Source organism: Geotrypetes seraphini, chromosome 8 (assembly GCF_902459505.1).
Source record: "Geotrypetes seraphini chromosome 8, aGeoSer1.1, whole genome shotgun sequence".
Taxonomy (NCBI): domain Eukaryota; kingdom Metazoa; phylum Chordata; class Amphibia; order Gymnophiona; family Dermophiidae; genus Geotrypetes; species Geotrypetes seraphini.
Window position 1 is genome coordinate 83,897,919 of NC_047091.1, and position 23,993 is coordinate 83,921,911.

The 23,993-nt window shown below is 46.3% G+C and overlaps 4 protein-coding genes across 4 annotated transcripts; 3 read left to right on the plus strand and 1 right to left on the minus strand.

Moving 5' to 3' along the window:
* Positions 1–1,796: 1,796 nt before the first annotated feature.
* LOC117364539 (histone H2B type 2-E-like) lies at positions 1,797–2,265 on the minus strand. The gene has a single exon (XM_033953821.1). It carries the CDS (start codon positions 2,232–2,234, stop codon positions 1,854–1,856), a length of 381 nt encoding a protein of 126 aa, XP_033809712.1. The 5' UTR covers positions 2,235–2,265; the 3' UTR covers positions 1,797–1,853.
* A 283-nt stretch (positions 2,266–2,548) lies between these two features.
* LOC117364535 (histone H2A type 1) lies at positions 2,549–3,378 on the plus strand. The gene has a single exon (XM_033953817.1). The coding sequence runs from the start codon at positions 2,572–2,574 to the stop codon at positions 2,962–2,964; it is 393 nt and encodes a 130-aa protein (XP_033809708.1). The 5' UTR covers positions 2,549–2,571; the 3' UTR covers positions 2,965–3,378.
* Positions 3,379–19,428: 16,050 nt separating this feature from the next.
* Positions 19,429–20,364, plus strand: LOC117364541 (histone H4). The gene has a single exon (XM_033953823.1). The coding sequence runs from the start codon at positions 19,446–19,448 to the stop codon at positions 19,755–19,757; it is 312 nt and encodes a 103-aa protein (XP_033809714.1). The 5' UTR covers positions 19,429–19,445; the 3' UTR covers positions 19,758–20,364.
* Positions 20,365–23,305: 2,941 nt separating this feature from the next.
* LOC117364534 (histone H3) lies at positions 23,306–23,797 on the plus strand. The gene has a single exon (XM_033953815.1). It carries the CDS (start codon positions 23,335–23,337, stop codon positions 23,743–23,745), a length of 411 nt encoding a protein of 136 aa, XP_033809706.1. The 5' UTR covers positions 23,306–23,334; the 3' UTR covers positions 23,746–23,797.
* Positions 23,798–23,993: the final 196 nt, after the last annotated feature.

Consider the following 23,993-nt stretch of genomic DNA (forward strand, 5'->3'; position numbering starts at 1 on the left):
CCATTATGGACTGTTTGGGATATGTGCAGTGTATAAATAAACAGTTTGTATTTGCATGATGTATTTATTTGCTAAATTAGAGGCATTTCCAGGAGCAATTGTTTGGGCTACTTTGTGGGCTACTCCGGCACAAGTTGGGCTACTTTTTTGCCATGAGTTGGGCTGGAAATTTTATTGCCATTTGGCAACCCTGGCTTGGGCCCAAGCATCCTGCCTCAAAGCACCATAGATGACAGAAGGAGAAGAGGATTGTGGAGCACGCAGTGGCCAGAGATGAGACTGTTGCCTTTAAGCATGCAAAGGCCAAATTTTGTGGCATATTATGTGGTTGCAGAATCAGGATGTAGCAGGATCACTGGGCACAGTTATCCTGCATGTTCTGCGGTGCACCTTTTGAGCTTCACTTCCATGTTATATACTGTTCCCTGTTTGCCGCACTCCCAAATACAGTCCTTTTTTTTTTATTGGCACAAAATCTTAAATTATGCCCTCTCTTCAAGTTTCCTTAGATCATTACTTTTTCCCCCTGCTCTCTGGAGTGTCCATACTGGGGCAAATTTGATTTTAATTGGTATTATTCATTTTTGTGCCACATTTGTTCTGAAAGCAGATCATGGTCTAATGATAATACATTTAAAATACTGAGTCAATAAATCAGTTTAAAGCAGCAGTGATAAAAAAAACCCCCAACAACAACCAAGGGAACAGTACTTCTAAAAGTAGCTTTATGATGGGAGTGAGTGGAGATCTGATCTGGACATGGTAGATATTTTATGTCCCTGCTTGTGCTTATATTCCATGTTAATATCATTCACAGCACTTTAACAATGGCAGTATGTGTGTGGAACAGGGCAAAGGATCAGTTTAGTTTAGTTCATTTCTATTTCATTTAAATTAAATGTTGGAGAATTTGTAGGACGGATCATAGCGTTGGAGTCATAGAAGGTGGACAAAAAATGGAATGGATTCTCCCACCTTTGCAGAAAGCTCAGTTCTCCTTCAGGTCGTTCTCTCATCTATTATTAAATGATCTTGGTGGGCGGTGTTTTTGTTTTTATTGTTTTTCAGCCTTGCTAATTCAAAATAGCTAGACTTGGCAATGGTTGGAAGGGTCTGGGGAAAGGGGGCGCTAAGAGGCATCGGAAGGTGCTGCGCGATAACATCCAGGGGATCACAAAGCCTGCTATCCGGCGCCTGGCGCGTAGAGGCGGCGTGAAGCGTATCTCTGGCCTAATCTACGAAGAGACTCGCGGAGTGTTGAAAGTTTTTCTAGAGAACGTCATCCGAGATGCCGTCACCTACACCGAGCACGCCAAGAGAAAGACAGTAACCGCTATGGACGTGGTTTACGCCCTGAAGCGCCAAGGCCGCACTCTCTATGGCTTCGGAGGTTGAAGAACCTGCCAGCGACCATCACACCTGCCAGTTTACACAACCAAAGGCTCTTTTAAGAGCCGCCCACGCTTTCAAAGACAGAGCTGGGATTTCAGTGCTTCTTTTTAGCTATCTTTTCTGGAAAAATTATCTTAAAGCCACAGCTCACCGCACGGTTGTTATTAAATAAAAACCAGGAAAGATGGGTGACATGCCCCTGGAAGTTTTATGCTGTGGTGTTGAACCTAGGAGCTGACAGCAGCGATTTTTTAAAGAAAGGGAAACCCAAACATCAGTTATGCTTCAGGGGAGTTTCGAAGGGGAAAACAAGAGTACTACGTTATTCATTTAATTGTCACATAAAAGCCGTTCTCATTGAAAAGTAAACTAGGATTTCCAGCCCTTCGTGTGCAGCAGGTGGGTGGCTCTGAAAAGAGCCTTTGGGTTCGTTATGCAGAACTATAGGACTGAGCCCGCAATTACTTGGAGCTGGTGTACTTGGTGACTGCCTTGGTGCCCTCGGACACGGCGTGTTTGGCCAGTTCACCGGGCAGCAGGAGGCGCACTGCGGTCTGGATCTCCCTGGAGGTGATGGTGGAGCGCTTGTTGTAATGAGCGAGGCGGGAGGCTTCTCCGGCGATGCGCTCGAAGATGTCACTCACGAAGGAGTTCATGATGCCCATAGCCTTGGAGGAAATGCCGGTGTCGGGATGAACCTGCTTCAGCACTTTATAGATATAAATAGCGTAGCTCTCCTTCCTTCGTCGCTTGCGTTTTTTCCCATCTTTTTTCTGAGTTTTGCTCACTGCTTTCTTGGAGCCCTTCTTGGCTGCGGGAGCAGATTTGGCCGGCTCGGGCATCTCGGCAAAAATTTCCTGCACAACTTTAAATCTGTAATGTAGACTATGCTGAAAGACGGCCGATGGCTGTATTTATAGGATGGTCATGCAAATTATGTTGCTGGACGCCTTTTCTTGCTATTGGACTTAGCTAAATGTTGGGACGTCTTCGGTCTATTATCTAGGGTGGGATTGGTCCGCGGACAAACCTTAGATGGTAATCAGTTTCATAGGCGGGATGAACTTGTCTAACCAATCAGAAATGAGGTAGCGAAGCTTTGAGAAATTATAAAAGGCCCGGTAATGAAGCTGATCGGATTATTTGCATTTTTAAAAAGAGTATTGATAAAAGGAAAATATGTCTGGGCGTGGCAAACAAGGCGGGAAGGCTCGAGCTAAAGCCAAGACGCGCTCGTCCCGAGCAGGGCTGCAGTTTCCCGTAGGGCGCGTGCACAGGCTGCTGAGGAAGGGCAACTATGCTGAGCGGGTGGGTGCCGGCGCCCCGGTCTATCTGGCAGCGGTGCTGGAGTATCTGACCGCTGAGATCTTAGAGCTGGCCGGCAATGCCGCGCGCGATAACAAGAAGACTCGGATCATCCCCAGGCACTTGCAGCTGGCCATCCGCAACGATGAAGAACTGAATAAGCTGCTGGGGAAAGTCACCATCGCGCAGGGCGGCGTCCTGCCTAACATCCAGGCTGTGCTACTGCCCAAGAAAACCGAGAGCCACAAAGCGGCCAAAGGCAAATAAAGCTGTCCCGTTGAGAGGACGTCAACCAGAAACCCAAAGGCTCTTTTCAGAGCTACCCACTCTTATCATGTAAAGAGCCAGTTTGCTGAATGAACCCGTTTTTTTTCTTGTAGGGACTAGATGTTAAACTGGGCAAGACTTACAGATAGATTTGAAATATATTGTGTGTGTTAACTGTGAGCTAGCCGTGCTCCTTCGAGTTTTGCTCCGGGGATCGGTGGTGGCAGAGATCGCCGCCTCAGTACAGTATTTTAGTGCATCTCTCATAAGACTTAAGGGAAGCTGTAAAGAAAGAGTTTGCATCCCAATGTAGTAAGAAAACAATATTCAAAGAGGCTATGGCAAAACAAACAAGCAAACAAAAAAAAAAAAAACCATCTGCTAATGCAATAAGACCAGGCTCCGGAGGGAGGGAAGAAGCCAGCAGTCCCTTTGAGCAGTCCAGCAGTAAAATGCCAGAGCTTGCCTGTTATCGTCTTCTATCCTATTTTGTCGGGACAGTTACAGGATGGCTGAAAAAGGGGAGCTGGATCTCACCAGAGCCAATCAAAACACCGGAGTGTGGCTAATAAAGAGAATGACAAGGGGACCATTTACTGCTATAAACCATGGTCCCTGCAGTAAATCCGCAGGAATGGAGACATTTGCAACGGGTTTACAGCAGGAATGGGGACAAGACCTTTTACTGCCCTGTGGGAGCGGTGAAAAGTCTTGCTCCTGTGGTAAAAAAGTTTTCCTCCTGTCAAACTTGGCATCTCCTCCCCAGCTCCTCTTGCGCCTATTTTACTTTCAGGAGCCAGCCATGTTACATGAAGACAGAAGGAACCCAAAACCAAAGCCTGAGACCAATGTGTTTTGAAGAATATAATTACCAGAAAAAAAAGGTAGAAAAAAAGAAATGTATTTTATATTTTGTGATTAGAATATTTCAGATTTGAAATATATATCCTCCTAGAGCTGGTATTAGACATAACTGGGGACCGCAAAGCCCAGGCTGTGCTTCTTTAGCTACCAGCTGGCTTATGGCTTTTTGACCAGGGGGTAGTTGCCTTAGTTGCAGTCCCCTAACACTATTCCTGCCATGTGTGACTGAAGTATTCTGTTAGCTTGATTTTTCTATATAGCATTCTGTAGTAATTTGACTTCAGTTTTCTTGATAGTGGAGGCGATATTTGTGAGGGAGAGGAGAGGGGAGACAGATTTTGTTGATCTTTGCTCTGTATTATTTGTGTTTATAAAATGACAATTGTACAGAATGAAACGAACAAGATCCGTTTCTTGGTCCCGAAACTGCCCTGCAAAACACTCTATCATCTGGAGGCAATTCCCCTTAGAAAGAAAGATATGTAGACAGTATTCTAAAGAGATTTTGCCTGTTTTATTATCAGTCTGCATTCATTTATATATCTTCAGTGGTATTAGCAGATGACGTAAGTACAGACCATATCTAGTGACAGGATACATAGGCTTCAAAGAAGTAATCAACACCAGAAAAAGGGGGGGGGGGGGAATGAATGAGCAGGATATGTACTTCATTGTTTAAAGCTAAAAGGTGTAAAAAGCTTCCTTTATCTATCTCAACCGGTACATAGCAGTGGGGGGTCGAGCCTTCATTGTCTGAGAGCTAACTTCGTTAACATAAATTAAATGACCTCTTCCCAAACCATTAAAGAGTAAACACAAACATTCTATATTTGATTACTTCCAGCATGGACAGAGACAGAAAACTTATCCATTAAAATGTGTCCTTTCAATCCCCTCTTACGTCATGAAAATGACATCATAAATGCACAGCATGAGTGTGGAGGGAGAGATATTCTAGATATGTCTCTTGAGGAGGAGTTTTTAGGGGCTGTAATATGAGTCAAACAGTGCAGGAACAGTCTAAAAATTACATAAGCAACAAGAGTGCAGATATAACAATAAGAAGGTCTTTCACCCACCCCTGCATCCAACTAAAATACAGATCCCAAGGATTAGATAAACCAGAATTACGTTTAAGTTCAGCAGAGAGGTCTTCTAATTTTTTAATGGCCATAGTAACCTTACCCGTGGGACCTGCATTGTCAGGAATAAAGGTGCTATAGCAAAACCTCCCCAACCCCAAGAAAACAAACCGACAAGGGGGAGAGACAAGAGAACTCTGACCTCGACCTAAATTAACCTACAAAGGGTATAATGTAAAACAGGAGAACCCTCAGTAACACAGCCGCCCACTAGGAGAAAGGCTGTCACCGGCTGACACTCAGAAAGAGTGTGAACTGTGAAACATCCCCGGGTTCTACCTGTTTGTGAGAATAAATCAAGTGCACCCCCAAAAAGTGCTACGTGTGAAAAAAGATTATAATGAATCAAAAAAACACACAAATGTTAATTAGTCAAGGAAACTCTTGTCTCTACTCCTTGTCAGGGGGGCCAAACAAGGAAGGAAAGTGTCCAAATCTGTCCAAATCTAAACCAAGCCAGTCAATGAGTGGAAGTACTTAGCTTCTCTGAACAATAGAACAGCCAGCCGATGTGAGACATGTGGACGGATGATGTCTCACATCGGCTGGCTGTTCTATTGTTCAGAGAAGCTAAGTACTTCCACTCATTGACTGGCTTGGTTTAGATTTGGACAGATTTGGACACTTTCCTTCCTTGTTTGGCCCCCCTGACAAGGAGTAGAGACAAGAGTTTCCTTGACTAATTAACATTTGTGTGTTTTTTTGATTCATTACAATCTTTTTTCACACGTAGCACTTTTTGGGGGTGCACTTGATTTATTCTCACAAACAGGTAGAACCCGGGGATGTTTCACAGTTCACACTCTTTCTGAGTGTCAGCCGGTGACAGCCTTTCCCCTAGTGGGCGGCTGTGTTACTGAGGGTTCTCCTGTTTTACATTATACCCTTTGTAGGTTAATTTAGGTCGAGGTCAGAGTTCTCTTGTCTCTCCCCCTTGTCGGTTTGTTTTCTTGGGGTTGGGGAGGTTTTGCTATAGTTATATTTTTTCCTCCCTATATATTTTTTTGGGTTTGTGTTTTGCATTCTTAGGAATAAAGGTGCAACAGGATAAAGTACTGGGGAGAATTTTACAGACACTTAACAAAGCGTTGCTAATTATAATAAATGTAATTAATCCAATCAACATTCTTATTGATAGTAATAAGGGACTCAAACCTAGCCTTAACCTGGTCTCGGGCCTTGAATTCATCTGGTACCCCTCTTGGGACCCCTATCTCATAGCTAAAGCGCACTGGCCTATCTACTGGCAGGGTAGTTCAACACGGAGCCGGAGGTCTCCACAGAGCCAGTAAATATCACCTAAAGCAAAATCTGATGCTGCAACAGTGAAGCAGACCTATAATTTCCAAAAAAGAATACTAGGCTGTAGTTAAATTTCCAGTATGCCTCGGACAATAGTTTCTGATTAATACATTAACAAATTTTAGCTAATCATGATTTAATCAGGACTACTTGAAACCGTCTTCCTGCCCTCAGGGTCTATCTGCATCCCCATGCCAGAGTCAGATTGATACAATTTCCCATAGGCCTTGGCTGACACCAGCTATGCCAACCGAAAATGCTGAACACCTGCAACGGCTATGCTGACATCTTCCATATTCTTTGAAATGAAAGCAAACTTGTGGTACCCTTAGCCAGCTTGCCTCGCTTATGCCTTGCCAATCTCTAACAGTATATCATAGCTGTCCTCCAAGCTATGAAGATGAACAGTTCCCATTATGAGCTCAAACCTCTGTCTTAGGTTGCATAGGTCGTATCTATATCTTACCCGTCGTTGAGCGAATGAACGGTGCATAAGGGATGCAGGAAACTTTCTCAGGAGACCCAGGCAAAAAGGTACAAAGATGTCATAAGAGAGTATGTAAGTATGGGATATGGGATAATATTATCTCTGACCCTGGTAATGGTAATGCAATAGGCCATGCCAAATTAAAACCAAATTAGAACCAAATTATCAAGTGTCAGAGAAGATACTGGAAATTCATGTATAACTGCCTTACAAGCTAAAAGGAACCTTGTGAGAAAAGAAATGTACACGTGTTTCACTCTACAGCAAAGGAGAATCATAACAATACATAGCAAAATTTGTACAATAATTAAGATAATGATACGGTGAATTAAAACATTAAATACATGGTTTGCAGTGGGCGAATACTCAAAGAAAAGTTCCAAAGCTTGAGACATGAGCATCTCGGAGCAAATTTTGTGCAATCTGTCCATTTTCAAAAGTGATAGTATGGTTCACTTCTTTGGAGGTTTTCTTAAGTTGTTCAATAAAGTTCAGCAGTTTATGAAATGTCTCATTGCCCATACCAAGAGGTAGTAGATGTACAGCATATGAAATAAAGTCTGGAATGTCCATAGAATAGATTAAATAGGTGGAATTGTACAGCAAGCGTTCTTAGGAAGGTGGCTATCTCCGATGAACAGCAAACATTGTGTACAGCATGTGTGGAAAAGTCTTTGCAGTCAGGGTGCAGGAAGATGAATTACAGTCCAGCAGGAACCGGCAGTCTTTTTAAACTGGTGAGATGCACACTTGGGATGAAATGATGTTTGCACAGGATCTGTTGTTTGCACAGGATCACTGGAAATTAGTGGTGTTCACCCTTGAGATGAAATGATGTCTGTGCATACAGGGAGGGATTTGAAAAGAGTCCCGATTTCATTCAGCAGCTGTACTTCAGTGTGATCCAAATAAGAGATAGAAAATGGAAGAGAAACCATGTTGCCTGTACTGAATGTAGAGAGAGAGACCAGGTTGCCTGTACTGAATGTGGCAACATGTAACAATATTAATGCATTTACTTGGTATAGTTATGGCAAAAGAGAGACAATATTCAAGTACTTAAGGTTCTTAATCAGACATTCCAAAAAGATATGTTTTTGTGTGCTGCATATAACTATTATGGCAATTCAGAGAGACCATAATTCTGTACTGAATGTATTTAAAAAATTATGTCAGAAATGTGTACTGAATGGTTCATATCTAGTGAGCACCATAGAATAAACACTGTATAGATATAGAATAAAACCTTTTCTTAAAAATATAACCCCTAACTAAGCTACATTTAGCATATGCAAATTATAGGGAAAAAAGAACATTGCGCATTTAGGCTAGTAAAAAGTGGAAAAAGAGCTAGCTCTAGAAATGGCCAATATTATGTATCCTGGGGTACCCCTCAAACCAAAACAAGTAGACAAAACACAGACCACATGGCACAGACAAAACACAAAACACATAGCTCTAGGCTTCAAACTATTCTTCCATCGGTCAAGTGTTCAGAGCTGAACTTATCTCTGGAAATAAACACATTGTTATAGAAAAACAAAACAGAGATGAACACATGAGTAAAGTATATGGACAAATAATGCATAGCATAACCATCTCATATTTAGAAAAGCTAATGTCTCTTTGGATCGTCTTTATCTCTGCAGTGACAAAGAGGATCCCTGGAAAACACCAGAAATATCCTAGTGCCAAAACTGGGATGGGCATGCATATATCCGAACCGCTGCTAAGAAAAAGAAAAGAAAAACACATTTTAATTTTGCAACATCCTAATTTCAGCTAAAACAATAGGAAGGAATTTTTTTCCAAATCACAAATGTGCCAGCTGTGGCTTTCCAGATTTTGTCTTTAATAGTCCTGTTCATGCGTTCGACAATACCGGAACTCTGTGGGTGATATGGGAGATGAAATTTCCACTCAATGCGGTGTGCGATAGCTAAATCTTTGCATACTCTGGCAGTGAAAGCAGGACCATTATCTGAGTTGATGTGTGTGGGACATCCCCACCTAGGGATGATTTCGCGAAGTAAAATGTTCACCATAGTCTGAGCAGTTTCATTTGTAGTGGGAAAAAACTTCAGGTTATCAGGAGAACATGTCAACAATAACAAGGGCAGCTGGTATATAGGGTTTCCCCTCTTTGCACCAAAGTCCGTCTGAAGGGCGGCTTTGGGCACCGGCCAGATGGGCATTGATTAAGCCAGTGACCAGGGTCTCCGCAATTAAAACATCCAGTACTTCTGGATGGATTATTACCACCTCGATCGGAGGCAGGGGCCTGCCCCCTACGAAACCCATGACCCCCTTCTTCCGTGAGGAGCGGATAGGCGCGGTCCCCAGGTAGCTGGCCCTGATAATACAAGGCCAGCTATGTATCAAAACAAGGTGTACACATAAGCTTATTTATAGTAAATTACATGAGTTTGACGTATTGACATACAAACTAACAGATACATAAGGAAAAAAGGGCAGAACTACACCTTGGCCTATGTATCAAACAAGCTGCTGAAAAGTTCTCAGCCGGCCTACAAACAGTGCTGAAAACTAGTCAGCCTGCTTGTCACTACAACAAAGGAGAAGGAGGACGAGAAGGAGGGGCTGCCCTCCCCCTCTTCCCGCCAAAGACTGCCACAGAATCAGAATCAGATCTCCGACTCCAACTCATCCACTTCACCACACATCCACAACCTGGTTCACTCACATTCAATTCATATTAAGCCCTACAGGGTTCACCACTTTCACCTACCCTATTCAACATTTACATATCCTCTCTAGGACACCCACTGCAAAAACCAAACCTGATCTATTACATATATGCAGACGACATCTCCATCCTAATCCCAGTGAATAGCATAACAAATAAAACCTCAAAATACATTACTCATATAATGACCGAAATAGAACATTGGACAAGCAACTTCAAACTGAAACTCAACACAGAAAAAAACAAAAATCTTCCTTGCAAGCCCAACGGATAAAATTGCCAATTCAACGCTACATATAAAAGACAATGATTACCCAATTACCAACATAATAAAAATATTGGGAGTCACATTGGACACACACACCTCACTATGATTGAACACACGAATATAGTGGCAACAAAATGTTTCACGATGCTATGGAGATTAAAGACCATCAAAAAATACTTCGACCCACTATCGTTTAGATTACTAGTGCAATCACTAGTGCTTTCTACCCTGGACTATTGTAATATCGTTTATTTGGGTATCATTCAGAACTCAGCTGTCCGCTTGATATATGGATTAAAAAAGAATGACCATGTCATCCCCCACCACAAACCACTGCACTGGCTGTCAGTCGAGGCAAGAATATTATTCAAGTTCTCCTGCATATGTTTCAAGCTAGTTTGGGGACTAGCACCTATGTATCTACAAACCCACTTTGCACTCCACAACCCAACAAGACAAACCAGAAACAGCTATTTTTTTTTTCTCATACCCAAGCATAACCAATTGTAAATACAAAACCTTTCTGGACAGAACCTTCATGCTCCAAGCAAATAAACAACAACATTGGCTAGACAGTCACATTAATAAAGCCGAACTGACCTACAATGCCTTTAGAAAACTCATAAAAACTACCCTATTCGACAGATACATCACCTAAACAGAACCTCACCAAGTACTCTTTCTTTTCACAATGCTCTCTGAAATCCTAATTCTTGCTGTTTCTGAATCTCTAAACAAACTGTACATTGTAATTTTTTCCCTTTTTTCAGGAAAGCTGTGATTTTTCTTTACAGGTCCGCTCCGAAATTCTTAGCAAACATTATATTTAGTAATTTTGATTCTTAATAGTCTCTGTACTCTGTACTCCCTCCACATATTGTAAATCGCTGAATGTTCAGCTCTCTTAAATGTAAACCGCCTAAGTGCCTTTATGACCCATAACCAAAAACAATATCACAATGCAGGAATTTTTTCAATAACAAAAACAATATAACAATGCAGAAATTTTCACTTACCTTACCTTATAAGCGAGGTACATTAATAATATACAATATAATCTTATACTCTATAAAATCTTATCTAAGCGATAGAAGAGAAAAGCGCATGCAAAGAATGGTACAGATGACAGAATGTGCAGACGTTTCTATAAATCCACAATAGAGACTTTCCAAAAGTCTTCACTTAATTTCATTCTTCCCGAAAGAATGGCAGCTGCTTATTTTCACGGCGGGAGCTTACCGAAAACTCCACATTAATATTTGTCCTTGCCAAAAGAACAGTAACCGCGGTGGGTTTACCAAAAACCCTACAATATAAATAAAGGGTTGGAACATGACTCCAATACCTGTGAGTATTAAAGAACAGAATTCAAAATTCAGAAATACTCACAAAATATTGGTAATGTCAAGTCCATCGCGGATGTAGCCCCCAAATTGAAACGAACAACATCCGTTTCTTGGTCCCGAAACTGCCCTGCAAAACACTGTCATCTGGAGGCAATTCCCCTTAGAAAGAAAGATACGTAGACAGTATTCTAAAGAGATTTTGCCTGTTTTATTATCAGTCTGCATTCATTTATATATCTTCAGTGGTATTAGCAGATGACGTAAGTACAGACCATATCTAGTGACAGGATACATAGGCTTCAAAGAAGTAATCAACACCAGAAAGGGGGGGGGGGGAGGAATGAATGAGCAGGATATGTACTTCATTGTTTAAAGCTAAAAGGTGTAAAAAGCTTCCTTTATCTATCTCAACCGGTACATAGCAGTGGGGGGTCGAGCCTTCATTGTCTGAGAGCTAACTTCGTTAACATAAATTAAATGACCTCTTCCCAAACCATTAAGAGAGTAAACACGAACATTCTACATTTGATTACTTCCAGCATGGACAGAGACAGAAAACTTATCCATTAAAATGTGTCCTTTCACAGAATATTGTCTTTTTTTATACTTTTAATAAAATAAGTTCAGTATAAAATCATAACTATTCGAGGCTTGTGCGGATGGGATCGGATAGTATGCAAGGCGGGGATGGTGACTGAGTTCACGGGGACGGGGCAGGGATTGGGACTGAGCTCACGGGGATGGGGACTGAGCTCGCGGGGATGGGGCAGGGACGGGGTGGAATGGTGATACATTTTTTCCCCGTGTCATTCTCTAGACTGGTGACAGAAAGAGGGAACCAGGTAACAATAGAAACATAGAAACATGATGGCAGATAAAGGCCAAATGGGCCATCTAGTCTGCCCATCCGCAGTAATCATTATCTCTTTCTCTGTCTCCACCACTTCTTCCGGGAGACTGTTCCACGCATCTACCACCCTTGCTGTAAAAAGGTATTTCCTTTGATTACCCTGGAACCTATCACCTCTCTATGAATCATTGGCCAGACCCTATCTGGGCTCCTGTGTACAAATCTACTGCCTATAGCTCCAAAAAGGCTACTTATAGTTGATGGGCTACAAACAAATGTTTGGGTGTATCTACCCTAAGCACTTTAAGCATTACCAAACTGGTGCACAGCCTACAGGAGAGGAGCCCAAAATGGATATAACTTTAGGGGCAAAAATTTTATTTTGGTAAAACAGGAAATTATATTATTAGCCCCAGTGAACAGCGGGTTTCAAGGTATCATTAACGACGACACCTAAATCCCTTTCCTCAGCAATGAATCCTAAGATGAAATATATTCGGTCTTCCAGGTCTCCTTTTCTCACCTTCCCCCTCCCCTGTGATACTTCCTGTCATTGTGATCAGATATATTCCACATTAGGAGTCCCTGCATAGGAAAAGGATTTAGGTGTTGTGAATGAGACCCACTGCTCGGTGTGCATCGATAGCTAGGAAAGCAAATTGAATGCTAGGAATTATTAGGTCTGGAATGGAGAACAAAACTGAGAATAATATAATGGTTTTTTATCTCTTCATGGTGCAACCTCTCTGCGCATATTGTGTCTAATTTTGTTTACGCAGTGTTGCAACATTTCTTCAGCTGATACTTCATCAACGAAACACTTCATCATTGTGGACGTCATGATGTGTTTTGCAGATCATGCATTTAATACGGTACAACCAAAGTGGCTTTCATGTTATATACACGTACTTTACTCTATGCTTATTGAGCTCACAGTCTAGATTGTGACGTTCCATCACACATTCAAGATAAATCTACTCATATTATAAGTCTGTGAGGAAGTGCTGCATGATGAAATGTCCATACAGCAGTAGCGCTGCTCAAAAGAAGATACAGAGAAAATGCAAAAGGTACCGAGAAGGGCAACAAACATGATAAGGGGGATGGGATGACTTCCCTATGAGGAAAAGCTAGGCCTCTTCAGCTAGCAGGAAAGACAGCAGATGGGAGCTATGGTAGAAATCTATAAAATTCAGAGTGGAGTGGAACGGATAGACATAAATCGCTTGTTTACTCTTTCCAAGAATACAATGACTGGGTTACAGGCAACAAAGAGCTAGATTCACTAACCTGCCAGATTGTGCCCGATCCGCTGCAGGCCGACTGTTCCACAATGGGTCAGCATGCAAATAGGGGCGATGGGAGGAATGCCCCCCCTCCCCCCACCGACTACACAGATCGCTAGTGAGCGATCCTGAAGCATGTACAGACCATCTTCTTTGCCTGTAGATGGTCTGTGCATTCTCTCCGCGCTGGAAACTTTTTTTTTTAACTCCCCTCTGCCTTCTGTCTTTAAAATGTGTTGCCACATTTCCCATGCTTTCAGTTAGCAGCTGCCCAAAGTTTAGGCTCCGATGGGGGTGTTTGCACTCTTAAAAGGGCTTTAGACTGCTTTTTACTTTTTGTGAGCCTGTGGTTTTAACCCACAGATTTAAAGCGGGTTAAAACCATGGGCTCGTGCTGCAGGGAAGGGCAGAGAATCGGGGCAGAGAAGAGAGTTGGGGCAGGAGAAAGAGTCGGGGCAGCCAGCAAGAATCGGGACAGAGAGTGCAGGACGGCAAGCAGGAGAATCACGACAGGGAGCAGAGAGCATAGAGCTTTTTATTGCAGGAAGCAGAGAGCTTTATTAATATTGTTGGCAGAGAGCAGGGCTGGTGGAAGCTGGCTGGGATTTCAGGGTGGCAATGGAGCAGGAGAGTCAGCAGGGACGTGTGCGATTGGTCCTCAGCAGTCGATTGTTTTCAGATTGGCCAGCCTAGTCGGTGTTCCTCTTTTTTAGTGAGTCGCTTCCTGCCTACATTTGCATGCTGTTCCCTCTCATTTGCATGTGTGGATCGGATCAGGTGCGGGAGGAAGGTTAGTGAATCGGGTCGGTGTCACAAAGAGTTTGCTAAGTGGTTGGAGCTTCATTGGTGGGCTTAGTGAATCTAGTCCAAAGCTGCATGGGAACGGGGACGACGGGAATCCTGCGGGACCCGCGGGTTCCCCCTTCGGGTCACGGGGATCCCGTGGGGACGCCCCTAGGGTCATGGGGATCCTGTGGGGACACCCCCTAGGGTTGCGGGGATCCCGTGGGGATGCCTCCGAGGGTCGCGGGGTTCCTGCGGGGCTGGATGTACTCAGTCGCGCGGCTCTTCTTCTCCCTACCTTCTCTGCTTGCAGCACAGAGCCGAACGGAAGTCTTCCCGACGTCAGCTCTGTGCTGCAGGCAGTGCAGGTAAGGAGGAGAGTAGCCTCGCGGTTCGAGTGGCTACCAAGGGAGGGGGTGGTCCGCCCCGCCCCGCCACACTCCGCCCCGGTTGCAGCACAGCCGGCCAGGTCCCCTTACTTTTGTGGCACTTCCCCGACCGACCGACAACAGCCCCGGTCCGACAATCCTCCCTGCCCTGTAGCCGCGAATCTAAATTATCTTCTTACAGCAGCTGTAATAAGGTAATTTAGATTCGCAGTTAAGGGCAGGGAGGTTTGTCGGACTGGGGCTGTTGTCGGTCGGTCGGGGAAGTGCCACAAAAGTAAGGGGACCTGGCCGGCTGTGCTGCACCCGGGGCGGTAGAGAAGGAGGGGGGAGAAGGACGCTGAAAGGCCATGGGGAAGACGGGAGGGGGGGAAGGACTCTGAAAGCACTTGAAGACAGAGGAGGGAGAAGGACGCTGAAAGCACATGGGGAATACAAAGGGGTGGAGAAGGACGCTGAAAGGCCATGGGAAGGGCGGGGGGGGGGAAAGACTCTGAAAACACTTGTGGAAGACAGAGGGGGAGAAGGATGCTGAAAGCACATGGGGAAGACAAAGGGGTAGAGAAGGACGCTGAAAGGACATGGGGAAGACGGGGGGGGGGGGGTGGAGAAGGACGCTGAAAGGCCATGGGGAAGACAGAGAGGGAGAAGGACGCTGAAAGGACATGGGGAAGCAGAGGGGGGAGAAGGACACTGAAAGCACATGTGGAAGACAGAGGGGGGAGAAGGACGCTGACAGAACATGGGGAAGATGGAGGGAGAAGGACGCTGAAAGGAAATGGGGAAGAGAGAGTAGGGAGAAGACGCTGGCAGGGAAGAAGACAGATGCCAGACTATGGGGGGAGCGGAGAGAAGAAGATGGGTGCCAGACCAATTTGGAAGGGGGAAGAAAGGGAGAGGCACAGTAACAGAGCAAATGGAAGATGCAGAAGGAAGAGAGACAGTGGATGGAAGGAATTGAATGAGAACATGAGGAAAGCAGAAACCAGGCAACAAAGGTAGGAAAATAATTCTTTTTTTTTATTTTGCTTCAGGATAAAGTAGTATATTCGTTGTGTTGATAAAAATGTATAAACATTACAGGCTCTGGTAGAAACCCATTTGCAAAGTATGTATTCTTCCCAATTAATATTTTCAAATTAATAAAGTCTTTTTGCTTATTTGTAAATGGGTTTCTACCAGAGCCTTTAATTCAGTAGCATAATTAAATGAAATAACTATTTCTGAAGTTTATAGGGACGGGCGGGGATGGAGGGGATTCCTCGCGGGGACGGGTGGGGACGGAGGGGATTCATCACGGGGACGGGTGGGGACGGAGGGATTCCTCACGGGGACGGGTGGGATTCCTCACGGGGACGGGTGGGGACGGGTGGGACTTTGGCGGGGACGTGTGGGGACGGGTGGGATTTCTGTCCTCGCACAACTCTCTATTGCTAAGTAGTAAATTTATAAAAAAATTCAGAGAAAATATTTATTTATTCAATGTGTGAAATGGTGTGTCATTGAAGATGTAATTACTCTCGGTTGTTTGTTGCCAGTGAATATGGTAATAGCGGTTAGCACGTATACACATATACAGTGGTGTAACAAGGGTGAGAGGCACCTGGGGTGATGGCGCCCTCCCCCCGCCCTCTTCTCCGCCCCTCTCCTTCCCTGCCGTGCACGCACACCCCTTCCCAACCCTGTACCTCTTTTAACTTTCCCGGCACGAGCAGCATCACCAACTTGCCCGCATCAGCGATGGCTCTCACTCTGATGTCATTTCCTAGGTGCGGCACCCGGAAGTGATGTCAGAGGGCGAGCTGATGCTGGTTGGAGTTGCTGTTCATGCCAATGAAGAGGTAAAGGTACAGTGGAGTGGAGGAGGGGAGAGGAGGAGGATTGCTGGTACCCTCACCTCGCTCCTGGGGTGGACGTAGGATTTAAGAAAGACATTGGCCAGGATTCATGACGAATTCAGGAAACTCCAACATGCAGATGAGGGCAATCGCTATAGCGATCCCCGTGCATGCGCAGACCATCTATAGATGGTCTGAGCATGCGAGGGACCTCCGGGCCATCAGAGTTGGGTTTAATTTTTTTTCTTTCTTCTTCTATTTTTTATACAAGTGCTGGACCTCGATTGAGGAACTTTTGGGAGCCCGTGGTTTTAACCCATTTAAACCTGTGGGTTAAAACCATGGGCTTGGAGTGCAGGGAAGGGTGGGAGAGTTGGGGCAGGCAGGCAAGGTGTTTGGTATAGGGCGTCCACATAGGCTGCAGGGTAAGGATCGAGTTGTGGCTTCCCCATGCAAGGCAGAAGGATGTAGGCGAGTGGGAGCTGCAGCCCGGGGCCTGGCCAGCTTGTACAGTTACAGGGGATTGCCTGGCGACGGGTGCAAATGGGTATACCCTTGGCTCCCGGCAGCCGCGGCCATGTTCGGGGCAGGCAGGCAGGCACGTTCGGGGCTGCAGGAGGTATTCGGTGCAGCAGGAGATCGAGGCTAACAGGGCGGAGAGCAGGGCTGCAGAAGGCAGGGCAGTCGCAAAGGGCTTCAGTGACTGGTACTCAGAAGTCGCTTTTTTTTTGATCGGCCAGCCCAGTCGGTTTTGCAGGGTTTTGTTTAGTGAATCACGTCCCTGCCTACTTTGCATGCCGTTGGAAGAAAGGTAAGTGAATCGGGACGGGGTTGCTAAGGGGTCGCAAACTGCTCGGTACACGATCGGATTGCTTTATGAATCTAGGCCGGGGGTCGGCAACCCGCGGCTCCAGAGCCGCATGCGGCTCTTTTCCACCTCTGCTGCGGCTCCGGTAGTGTGTCACACAGGAATGCAGCTTACAAGTCCGGCGTCGCGGCGGGAAATAGCCATGCTGAGCAGTGAGCTCAGCACACACAGATGAAAGCCTTGCTTGCTGATTGGTCCGGCGGCCCCGCCCCACCGTGCCGCCGGACCAATCAGCAAGCAAGGCTTTCATCTGTGTAGTGCTGAGCTCACTGCTCAGCGTGGCTATTTCCCGCCGCGACGCTGGACTTGTAAGGTGCCTGAAAAAGAAATCATCCTGGCTGGGGTCGGTGTCATGCTCCGGAGATCTACAGTCTTCCTATCTCCCTCTCCCTTCTACCTGCTTCCGGCCACATCCCCTGCTCCGCGGCTCTCTTCGGCAACTCAGCAGCAGCGATCGACACAAGCTTCTGACGTCGGGGCCTACCCTCTGCGAGTCCCGCTTGTTTCAACTTCCTTTTTCCACAAAGGCGGGACTCGTAGAGGGAAGGCCTCGATGTCGGCAGCTTGTCTTGATCACCGCTGCTGACGAGTTGCTGAAGAGAGCCGCGGAGCAGGGGGATGTTGCCAGGTGCAGGTAGAAGGGAGAGGGCCAGATGCAGGACTCGTGGGTGAGGGAGCAGAAGAGAGAGAGAAAGAGAGAGGGGAGGGAAACAAAAGGAAATATTTCATACTGGGCTGGGCCGGAGTGGAGGGAGGGTGGAAAGATTCTGGCTACAGGGTGCATTAACAATGGAAAAGGGGGGAAAGCTGAAAATGGAGATAGTGACACAAAGAAGAGAAAGGGTAAGCAGGACCTACTGAATAAGGATAGAGATACAGAGGGGACATGAAGAGGAGGTGAAATAGAGACATAGAAGTAATACTGAAAAAGTGTGTGTGTGGGGGGGAGATAAAGACATTGAAAGGGCAAATGGTGAACATGGGGTAAAGACAAGGACAGAGACAAATGAAGATTCTGAAAAAGTGGTGAGATAGGGATATAGGTGAGATGGACACAAAGAAGGGTGATGCTGGAAAATAGGTGGAATGGTAATTCTGACAGACACAGAAGGGAAATGCTGGATCAAGGAGAGATGGGGCTCAGGCTGGATGGAATGAGGAGAAATGCCTTGTTGGCCCGGAACTTCCTCTCCTACATCAGAATTGACGTCAGGGAGCGGAATACTGGTCAGCGCAACACTTCAGCAGGGAAAGCTTGGGACGGCGGTGGCTTGGGGGCTGTTCCCCGATTGCGGTGGCAGCAAACCGAGTGGCTTGGGGGACGGCACGGAGACAGAAAGAAGGGGGAACAGGGAGACAGAAAGAAAAAGTTGGGGGAGAGAATGAGGTCTGGAGGAGAGGAAACATACAGGAGGCTGAAAGAAAGGAAGAAAGATTGGATACACAGTCAGAAGAAGAAAGTGCAACCAGAGACTCATGAAATCACCAAATAGCAAAGGTAGGAAAAATGATTTTATTTTCAATTTAGTGATCCTGTATATAGCATTAAGATAAGAAACAATATATGCAGTGTTAGATTTGTTTTATAATGGTTTTGCGGCTCCAAGTTTTTTTTTCTTTTCGAAAACGGGTCCAAGTGGCTCTTTATGTCTTAAAGGTTGCAGACCCCTGATCTAGGCCTTAGAGAAGTTCTTAAAAGTAAAGTCCACCTGCTGTTATTAAGATGGATTTTCTTGGGGGGGGGGAGTGGGGCACAAAATCGTAAATCTCTTCATGGTTTTTTAGATTACTATTCATTTTTCCCCTGACCTCTGAAATGCCCATGATGGGGCAAATTTGATTTTCATTGGTATCACTCACTTTTGTTCTACATTTATTCTGAAAGCAGATCATGGTCTAATGATAATGCATAGAAAACACAGACAATAACTCAGTTTAAAGCAGCATTGATATAAGCAACCAAACAAGGGATCCCAAGAAGATGAAAACTTTTCAAAGTAGCTTTATGGTGGGATTGCGTGGAGGTATGAGACGGTGAGGGAGTTAGTGGAAGTCTGAGGTAGATGATAATTTATGTCCTCACTGTGTTTATATTCCGCGTTAACAATGGCAGCATGTGTATGGAACAGGGCAAAGGATCAGTTCAGGTCTTTTCCATTCTTTTTAAAAGAAATCTTGGAGAATTTGCATAATGAGATTAGTTTTGGTGAGCCTACAATATGGAGGAAAGGAGGAGTCTGTTCTCCCGCCCTTGCAGAAAGCTCAGTTCTCTGTCAGGTCGGCTTCTCTTCTATATTAATATCAGTTCCTGAGCTGTTTTGCTACTACAACGTTTTTGACTCCGTTAGTTCAACATGTCTGGACGTGGAAAAGGTGGGAAGGGTCTAGGAAAAGGGGGCGCTAAGCGGCATAGGAAGGTGCTGCGTGATAACATCCAGGGGATCACAAAGCCCGCTATCCGGCGCCTGGCGCGTAGAGGCGGCGTGAAGCGTATTTCCGGCCTAATCTACGAAGAGACTCGTGGGGTGCTGAAAGTTTTTCTAGAGAACGTGATCCGAGATGCCGTCACCTACACCGAGCACGCCAAGAGAAAGACAGTAACCGCTATGGACGTGGTTTACGCCCTGAAGCGCCAAGGCCGCACTCTTTATGGCTTCGGAGGTTGAAGAACCTGCCAGCGACCATCACACCTGCCAGTTTACACAACCCAAAGGCTCTTTTAAGAGCCACCCACGCTTTCAAAGACAGAGCTGGGATTTCAGTGCTTCTTTTTAGCTATGTGCTGTCGTAAAATTGTGTTAGTCAAAGCCCACTGAAGTTTTGTTAAATCCTGAGTGGAGATGCCCCTCGGAGTTTTATGCTGAGTATGTTCCTGGGGGCTGGCAATACAGAAATTTTTAAGAGGGGAGGAGGGAAAAGTCCCTTAAAATGAGTTTTGCGGCCAGTGCCTGAAACGTATCTATTATGCCTCAGGGAAGAGTGTCTGGAAGGAGAAAGGGAAAACAGGAGTACTACGTTATTCATTTAACTGTTGCATAAAAGCCGTTCTCAGAATTCTATCTCATGTGTAGCACGTGGGTGACTGGAAAGAGCCTTTGGGTTCGGTTTGCAGAGCGTTGAGACTAAAGCCAAGTTATTACTTGGAGCTGGTGTACTTGGTGACTGCCTTGGTGCCCTCGGACACGGCGTGTTTGGCCAGTTCACCGGGCAGCAGGAGGCGCACTGCGGTCTGGATCTCCCTGGAGGTGATGGTGGAGCGCTTGTTGTAATGAGCGAGGCGGGAGACTTCTCTTCCTCAGTAGAGGTCTGCACGGGAACGGGGATCGCGGGGATCCCGCGGGTCCCGCGGGGATCCCGCGGGTTCCCCCCCTGGCCCACGGGACTCCCACGGGGACGCCCCCTGGCCCACGGGACTCCCACGGGGATGCCCCCCTGACCCACGGGACTCCCACGGGGACGCCCCCTTGCCCACGGGACTCCCACGGGGATGAAAACAACCTACCTAAATTCTGGCGATGCAAGTCTGGCGTCGCGTCGGGAAATAGCCATGTTGAGCAGTGAGCTCAGCACGTACACAGATGAAAGCCTTGCTTGCTGATTGGTCCGGCGGCCCCGCCCCACCGTGCCGCCGGACCAATCAGCAAGCAAGGCTTTCATCTGTGTACGTGCTGAGCTCACTGCTCAGCATGGCTATTTCCCGACGCGGGCATTAGGCTGTTTTTTGTCATTTCGGGTGGGGGATGGTAGCGGCAGCAGCAGCCTGAAAAAGAAATCATCCTGGCCGGGTTCGGTGTCATGCTCCGGAGCTTCTACAGCCTTCCTATCTCCCTCTCCCTTCTACCTGCGGCTCTCTTCGGCAACTTAGCAGCAACGATCGACACAAGCTTCTGGCGTCGGGGCCTACCCTCTGCGAGTCCCGCTTGTTTCAACTTCCTTTTTCCACAAAGGTGGGACTCGTAGAGGGAAGGCCTCGATGTCGGCAGCTTGTCTTGATCACCGCTGCTGACGAGTTGCTTAAGAGAGCAGGGGGGTGTTGCCAGGTGCAGGTAGAAGGGAGAGGGCCAGATGCAGGACTCGTGGGTGAGGGAGGAGAAGAGAGAGGGGAGAGAAACAAAAGGAAATATTTCATACTGGGCTGGGCCGGAGTGGAGAGAGGGTGGAAAGATTCTGGCTACAGGGTGCATTAACAAAGGAAAAAGGGGGAAAGCTGAAAATGGAGATAGTGACACAAAGAAGAGAAAGGGTAAGCAGGACCTTCTGAATAAGGATAGAGATACAGAGGGGACATGAAGAGGAGGTGAAATAGAGACATAGAAGTAATGCTGAAAAAGTGTGTGTGGGGGGGGGGGGAGATAAAGACATTGAAAGGGCAAATGGTGAATATGGGGGAAAGACAAGGACAGAGACAAATGAAGATTCTGAAAAAGTGGTGAGATAGGGATATAGGTGAGATGGACACAAAGAAGGGTGATGCTGGAAAATAGGTGGAATGGTAATTCTGACAGACACAGAAGGGAAATGCTGGATCAAGGAGAGATGGGGCTCAGGCTGGATGGAATGAGGAGAAATGCCTTGTTGGCCCGGAACTTCCTCTCCTACGTCAGAATTGACGTCAGGGAGCGGAATGCTGGTCAGCGCGACGCTTCTGCAGGGAAAGCTTGGGACAGCGGTGGCTTGGGGACTATTCCCCGATGGCGGTGGCAGCAAACCGAGTGGCTTTGGGGGAGGGCACGGAGAAAGAAAGAAAGGGGGCAGACAGAGAGACAGAAAGAAGGGGGAACAGGGAGACAGAAAGAAAAAGTTGGGGGAGAGAATGAGGTCTGGAGGAGAGGAAACATACAGGAGGCTGAAAGAAAGGAAGAAAGATTGGATGCACAGTCAGAAGAAGAAAGTGCAACCAGAGACTCATGAAATCACCAAACAGCAAAGGTAGGAAAAATGATTTTATTTTCAATTTAGTGATCAAAATGTGTCTGTTTTGAGAATTTATATCTGTTGTCTATATTTTGCACTATGGCTCCCTTTTACTAAACCGCAATATTGTTTTTTAGCGCAGGGAGCCTATGAGCATTGAGAGCAGCGCGAGGCATTCAGCGTAACTCCCTGTGCTAAAACCTACTATTGTGGTTTAGTAAAAAGGGAGGGGGTGTATTTGTCTATTTTTGTATTTTGTTACCGAGGTGACATTGCATAGAGTCATCTGCCTTGGGAAATGTATATGGCAGATATCTTTGTTTTGTGTTCAAAAGAAAAGGAAATGCATTTCTGGTTTTATTTCTACAGTGTTGAAGTACTTGTTGGCCCTTGCTGTGACTGGTGGGGATCCCCAAGCACCGCCAGCAGAGGACCTCCTCTAGAGATGGTCAGAACTCCCCTCCACCAAGCGCAGCAGTCGCTGGCAGCATCCATGAGCCACTGAGGTGCCAGCATCTGTGACTCAGGGACGCTACTGCTGCCTGCCAAGCTTGGCAAAAGGGACCCCAGGCCAACTGCAAAGGAAGTCCTCAGCTGACAGTTTGTGGGTTCTCATCAGCTGAGTATTTATATTTTATATTTACATTAGAGGTTCTGGTAGAAACCCATTTACAAAGTATGTATTCTTCCCAATTAATATTTCCAAATTAATAGTCTCTTTGCTTATTTGTAAATGGGTCTCTACCAGAGCCTTTAATTCAGTAGCATAATTAAATAAAATAACTATTTCTGAAGTTTATAGGGAAGGATGGTGACGGAGGGGATTCCTCGCGGGGACGGGTGGGGACGGAGGGGATTCCTCGCGGGGACGGGTGGGGACGGAGGGGATTCCTCGCGGGGACGGGTGGGGACGGAGGGATTCCTCACGGGGACGGGTGGGGACGGAGGGATTCCTCACGGGGACGGGTGGGGATGGGTGGGATTTTGGCGGGGACGGGTGGGGACGGGTGGGATTTCTGTCCCCGCGCAACTCTCTATTCCTCAGCCCGCTCCCCGATATTTTCTCATTCACTATCATAAGCAGATAAAGAATATGAAACGAAAATAAATGCACAGCTTCAAACTCTGCCAAGGTCTCCAAATAAAACCCCAGCAACCACCTTAGACGAGTGGTCTCGTCCTACAGCTCTAACCAATCCCGGCAAAGGGCGGGCTTTTCATATTTAGCGGCAGACAAGGCACAGCCTATAAAAGAGGCGAGCAAGCGAGCTGATTTCTATCGTTGTTTTTTTTTCTATAGCATAAGGAGGAAGGAGGCGTGTGTTCGGTATGGCACGTACTAAGCAGACCGCCCGTAAGTCCACCGGAGGAAAAGCTCCTCGCAAGCAGCTAGCGACCAAGGCTGCCCGCAAAAGCGCCCCAGCCACAGGGGGTGTGAAGAAACCTCATCGCTACCGACCGGGCACTGTAGCGCTTAGAGAAATCCGCCGCTATCAGAAGTCCACCGAGCTGCTTATTCGCAAGCTGCCCTTCCAACGCCTGGTGCGAGAGATCGCGCAAGATTTCAAGACCGACTTGCGCTTCCAGAGCTCGGCTGTCATGGCCCTGCAGGAGGCTAGCGAGGCTTATCTGGTGGGGCTCTTCGAGGACACCAATCTCTGCGCTATCCACGCCAAGAGAGTCACCATCATGCCCAAAGATATCCAACTGGCCCGCCGCATTCGTGGGGAGAGGGCTTAGAAAGCGCCCTTGGTCAACAGGCATTTAACCCAAAGGCTCTTTTAAGAGCCACCAACTTCCCACCTGAAAGGGGCTTAAATGAGTCTTGTTTTTTGTGTATAAAAAGCTACATTTCTAGTGTAGACAGCATTCAGTGCTAGACACCTACTGCAAAAGGTTTACTCTAAACAGCTAATAAAACATAATAAAATACTGCTCTTATGATTTCAGTTGTTCTCACGCATGGCTACTGGCCTGGAGCAAAGGGA